The sequence below is a fragment of the Amblyomma mixtum genome, chromosome 2, assembly GCF_055824585.1.
Source record: "Amblyomma mixtum isolate Tamu chromosome 2, ASM5582458v1, whole genome shotgun sequence".
Lineage (NCBI taxonomy): Eukaryota > Metazoa > Arthropoda > Arachnida > Ixodida > Ixodidae > Amblyomma > Amblyomma mixtum.
The window spans coordinates 255,007,798-255,014,013 of NC_143013.1; the positions used below are offsets into that span (position 1 = coordinate 255,007,798).

Below are 6,216 nucleotides of genomic sequence, written 5' to 3' on the forward strand. Positions count from 1 at the left end.
GGCGCGCGCGAGCCTCGCGCGCATGCGCACTATAATTAGTGCCATCAATGCCTGCTGGTACCGTTTACTTTAATAATTTTGCTACTGTTTTGCTCTATATAAAATTTTCAAAATAAACTGCCTCAATAAATCGCACGGTTTTTTGTTAATAAGACTTCTATCCCCATATCAACGCGCCCTATTTTATGTCGCGCACGTTACCTTCCACCGGCGTTGGCTGGTTTGCTCCTAACCTTCCGCGGCAAATTGGCGGGGCGATGAATGGAAAGAAAATACAAAAACCGTCGAGGGGTGGCTCATAGGCCAACGCCCAACGCTCTCGCATACATTTCAAATATGCTGCACCGCAAAACGAGCTTGCTTGCCGTGTAAAGTGATTGTCTTTACTGTGGAGCTTTCGTGCTACATGCCAAATTAAATCAAAGCGATCTAAACGTCGTTTCGCCGATTTCGGATCGACGAATTGAGAGGATGGTAGGAGTGAGTGAGACGATTTATATCCAGAGACAATAACGGTAGCATATTTTCGTAACTGCTTGCGATAAAAAAAAAAAAAAACTTAATACTAGTGCAAAAGGCGTCAGACTGATGCGTCTTTCCGGTGCCACGTGGTCGTAGTCTCACTTCTGCTATCAGCAGCAGATGTGTACCTGTAAATGAGTGAACTAACGGTTTTAATAGGGCCAGTCATATTACTGCGCTCTTCATGACGTAAGGAAGCGCTTAAAAGAGCCCAGCGCTTATCGATAACACAGGCCTATTGCGTGAAATTAAATTACTAAGTTCATTTTTCTAAATAAGCGAGTCTGCACGTAGCGTGCACTGAAATACTGTAAAACGACTTCCTTCTATTTGTTGCCGTACAATCCTTTATTCATGAGTCAGTGGGAAGAGGAAAGCGGATAAAAAGCTCTTCTTGAGTTCTCGTGGGACGTGGCAAATAGTGATGCAAGGTTAAGCGTTTCAAAACTGAACGTAACACAGACAGCTGGAAAAAAAATAGTGTGCGATCCAATGCAAAAAAAAAAAAAAAAAAAACGTTGTTGTCCGTATTTCTGACCCCCTCAGCCGACTAGCTGCGTTCGTACCTGACGCATGGTGTACTATGTGCTACGTGTAGTACACACGAGCCAAAATATGTTGCCTTTTTTTTTTTCGTGTAGCCCGTGCGAGCGCAGCGGTCCTTGACTCCCAGAAACCAGAGGACCGTCTCCAGACGGGATGAGAATAGTAAGAAAAAAAATAAAAGACCGGATGGCGGAAAATGGGATGCGCCGACGAAACCGGACGCAGCTTGGGACGCCCTGCGAAAAGGCCGGCACCGCCGGTGCCCGCCGCCGGATTTTTGTTGTAGTTGCCGTTTCTATGGTAACAGTCAAATAACCCCATGTTGTGCGTCAGCGCTGCCACCGCCCTTGAGCCACCTCCGCCCCTTCCATGTGAACTCAAGTCACTCAATTAAGTCGATCGGGTGGGCGTCGTTGAGAGAGCAAAGCGGGATGACCTACCTTAGCATGATGTTTCGCTTTTGAACCTGTTCTAATAAACTTAGACAACTTTACGACCATAGTTCCACTGGTTCCACCTAAAGTCTGACTTTAGTTCTACCACACCTGATAGTTCCATCGTTCCATGCCAGTGTCACGCTGCTTTTTACGTACATGAATGCGCGGCAACATGAATGCGTACATGAATGCGCGGCCCTTTGCGGACCATGAGACCAACCCGTGCCAACTATTTTACCCATGCCAGCCCATGTGTCACTTGCAACAAAATAAAAATGTTGACGAAGGTGATGTTGTTGTATAAATGTCTTTAAATAACCAAAAGGAAAATAAGAAAAAGTGTATCTTGTTTGCCACATCAGCCGGATATTGGGATGAAAAGAACGACTATTAAAGCGCTTGCACAGTTAACATAAGTAAAAAATAAGTTGTTTGTAGAACGAAAAGTACGGAGGAATTTATTTTTAAGCCACAACATTAGTTCGTAGCAATTAGTTTGGCGGAATTCAGCCCTACAAACACAAGCGTCAGCAAACTCTGGTAGAACAGAAATGGCGGCGCCCATTGCAAAGATGAAACGAGACTGTTATGAGTGGTTATGAGCAAAGTGAATAGTTTCTAGCGTTGATTGTAGCAAGTACTCGGCTGTAAGGAATCTTTTCTACCACTGGGACGCAAACATGGCGATAGAGCATCTCCTAATGCTCAGCGGTCACGACAGCGATGGCGACAAGCTGCGCGTACCCCAGAGCACGCTCGTCGCTCTCTTCGTATTCTCCTACTGCGATCTGGAAACGATCAACGTCGCTATCGTCCGGCGCAACGCTAACGACGCGCTCTTTGCGTTGCCTCGCAATGTAATCGAAAGACTGAAATGCGTCGAGAAGAGCGGGCCGATTCCGCAAGAGCTGCTCGACTGCGAGTGTCCCGCCGTTTACCTTCCCGACCGGACCACGACAACCTGCATCGGCGGACTCGCCGGCGTCCTACGCTGGGCGCTGGGTCAGTTTGGGAGTCGAACCCAGGACTCCCTGTGCAGGGCGCTGCTGGGATTTCGCGGCGGCTGCCTTGCGGCCTGCTCGGAGTCGTCGCTTTGGACGCGTTTCTGCGAGCTCGACATACAGAGAGTTGTTCCAAAGATTCAAGCCGCCGTCTTGGCCGAGCACGAATTGCTGGAGCCCGTGCGGCTGCCCGAGGAGTTGCTGTTGCTTGAGGCGCACATGCGGCAGCCGGTGAAGACGCACAACGTCCAGCGAAAGCAGCAGCAAGTTTACCGAGCTTCGCGAGGCGAGAACGGGGATTCTTCCTCTCTTGTCAAACGCAAGGCGGTTGATGGAAAGCTACCGGAACTGGAGCATCGCTTCGTCGAGGGCTTCGACGAAACACTAGCCGACGTAGTGCTGTTTCCCTGCTTACACCTTATTTTCACCGAGCTGGTTGCCATCGTAGATCAGGGCGTGTTATCGCAAAGGCTTCCCCTCACGTTTCAGTGGTACGAAACTGTCAGTGCGCAAGCGCGGACACGTGTAGCTCTAAACACTCTAGGTTTAAAACTCCTTGCTCAGGTGGAACAAATTAGGAGCCGGTGTATAGAGGAATCAGAGCTTCCGAGGGATAGCCTGTACTCCTCTCATCCCGACCGGACCAAGCCTCGCATTCGGCACAAGAGCCCACAAGCCATCATTAGCTCTCTGAAGGAGGCCCACATAACGCCAGATTTGAAGCCCAACCCCGGCGAAAACTCCCTGCCCCTGCCTTGGGACGAGTTCCCCGACAAAGTGCATCCTCTCGGAGGCGGACTGCCGAAGACGAGGGTACTGCGTAAATGCCAGCAAATTGAGAACCTTGTTGTGCTGGCTCTTCAGCACGCATTCAATGGTTGCACTATTGTTGATTTCTGCTCTGGGGGCGGGCATGTAGGCATTGTTCTGGCATACCTCCTTCCTGACTCCCGGGTGGTGATGGTTGAGAATAAGGAGGAGTCGATGCACCGTGCCCGAGAGAGGGTCAGGGCTCTGGACCTGCGTAATGTCATCTTGTACCAGTGTAACATGGACTATTACGTGGGTGACTTTGACCTGGGCGTCTCTCTGCACGCGTGTGGTGTTGCCACTGACCTAGTCTTGCAGAAGTGCATCAGTCGTGGTGCGGCGTTTGTGTCATGTCCGTGCTGCTATGGTGCCATGAAAGCAACGGCAAGCATCAGCTACCCTCTGAGCTGTGCTTTCAGAGGCACGGGGATCTCGGAAGACGATTACACCCTGCTGTGCCACTATGCTGATCGGACAGAGCGTGACACACCTACATGCCAGCAGGGTCATTATTGCATGGCTCTGGTAGACCGAGACAGGGCGATGTGGGCTGCTGAGTGTGGTTATGAGGTTATTGTTACTCAGATGGTGCCCCGCGACTGCTCACCCAAAGGGCTTGTTTTGGTTGGCAAGCAAATGTCCAAAGAACACTGATAACAAGCAAAGGGGATGTTGGGTTTTAAATAGTGCATATTTGTTTAACTCCGAAATGAAATTGAGATGTGCCCAGAATAAGCTCATTTGGATCATGCTCGTTATTGCTTGCAAATGATATTTTGACCCTGTAAACTCACTAACTGTGGGTTTGCTTTTTGAGACGATTTTAGTCAAATAAATTGAAGCATTGTTTTGCCTTTTTAAAAGTATCACAGTCGCAATTTGCTTGAGGTATGTTATGTCCACACTGCAATAATTCTTATTGCAGAATTTAGCTTGTGAATTCAGTTTGTTCATGTTCTGTTAGAAGAACATTGCTGCTTAGACGGGAACAGATGGAACTGCCATGTTCATTGCAGTCGAAATGAATAGTGGAGGTTTTTACATACAGTGTTGTGCATCTTTATCATGACGACTTCAAAAAATTTTCTTGCCTCAACCGCTGGCTCGTTTGCGGTAAAACTGAGCACAGAGCTTGCATATTGTGGTAACTTTTGTCTCGTAGCAACTTTTACAATGATACTTACTTGATTCAGTCATGAATGATGTAACTCTGTAATCGTCTGCGCCAAGATCAACAAACTGAAGGCCGCCAGTGCCTTATTGCCACGTAGAGCAGCAGTGGTGCCATCAAAGGGCCTGCACAGCTTGTAATGCTGACCTCGGTGCCTTTCGCATCATGGTGCTTTCCTCTGAAAATAACAGATGGCGCCCTTTGGCAAAAATCCAGAGTTGGTGGCTTTTGGTTTGTCGATTTCGAGGCAGACGATTATGGGTTAGCATCATGCGCGGCTGAACCAGGCAAGTACTGTTAACAAACTTACTACAAGACAAAAGTTACCGCAATACCCAAGTTCTGTGCGCAGTTTCAGCATAAACAATCCAGCGGTTGAGGCAAGAAAATTTTTAAAAGGTTTGGTTTGGTTTATTGGGGTTTAACGTCCCAAAGCGACTCAGGCTATATGAGATGCCGTAGTGAAGGGCTCCGGAAATTTCGACCACCTGGGGTTCTTTAACGTGCACTGACATCGCACAGAAGTCTTCACGATAAAGATATACACATTACTGTATAGGGTCATGTCAAATCTGCACTCAGAGCTGGTACATGACTCAAGATTATTGTAAGCTGTTTTTGCATCTAGTGTTTAGTTTTAAACCTTATTAGATTCAGTACCAAAAACTTTATCGATGCATGTTAGGCCTGTTTGCATGCACACAGACCGGCAGGTTAATTAAACGTAGTTGGCACATGCCATGCTTCTTTCCTATTGCTTATTGTGTTAAACTTGTCGCAAAACATGAAAATGCAAGAATTAATTGGTCGAATCATGTGTTATTAACTCTTAACTATCAAAAGAAAAAAAAAAGCCTGTCTACCTTGGTACCAAAGGCACTTGTTACCATAGTTAATCCCAAACTAGTTATCTCAAAACCACATGGCACTATGCAGAGATGCTTAGCATCATTCTGTACAACTATGCTGTACTCCTATCTCAGCTTCTGTGCTATATTCCTGTGAGCCTCAAATGCTTGGTGTTTTGAGTTCCTACTGCACAGGATGTTGATTGAATGTCACTGTTTGGAGCCCTCCTTTGCACAACACTGATGGCCCCAGCAAAAGGCATATGTTAAACTTCTAGTGCTAAGTCCATAACCAGTGGAATGCTGCCTCTAGGTATATGATCCTGAAGAGATGCAGGACAGTAATTTATTTTTTTCCATTGTGAGGTTTATGTAAATAACACACCTGTGCCACATTCTTTACTGGAAAATTTTGCCCATGTTCTTTAGCTTGAATGCAAAACTGAAAAAAAGTGAGAAAGGCGACTCACGGATGAAGAAAAAGAATTACAAGGACAAGGTGTCCCGTTTCGCACTTTTTTCAGCTATGCATTTAAACCAACTTGCCCAAATTTCCGCTCTCCTTCAGCATTAGCAGAGCTACCTCGGTCTAGAGCTGTGTCTGTGGCAGAACACATCCAACAGAATGGTCAGATCACAATTGCCTGGTACATAGTAATAGCGTACTGTGCTGAACATGCATTCGGTTTTTGCTGCTATACATGACTCCAGCCTATGGCACTGCACGTGCACAACACTGCCAACAGGTTCTACACTGAGACAAGAAATGCAGCTGTAATGAGTCTTTCAAGGCTTTTCATGTATTTTCCGGCGACTGCATGAAGCAGTGTTAGACAGTGCGACTGTCTTGCATGAACATTGCACTTATGACAATCTAATGT

General features: G+C 46.9%; 1 protein-coding gene across 1 annotated transcript; it reads left to right on the forward strand.

The window, feature by feature from the left end:
• The first annotated feature begins 2,057 nt into the window (after positions 1–2,057).
• Positions 2,058–4,182, forward strand: LOC149363597 (glutathione S-transferase C-terminal domain-containing protein homolog). The gene has a single exon (XM_089573582.1). It carries the CDS (start codon positions 2,186–2,188, stop codon positions 3,968–3,970), a length of 1,785 nt encoding a protein of 594 aa, XP_089429708.1. The 5' UTR covers positions 2,058–2,185; the 3' UTR covers positions 3,971–4,182.
• The last annotated feature ends 2,034 nt before the right edge of the window (positions 4,183–6,216 follow it).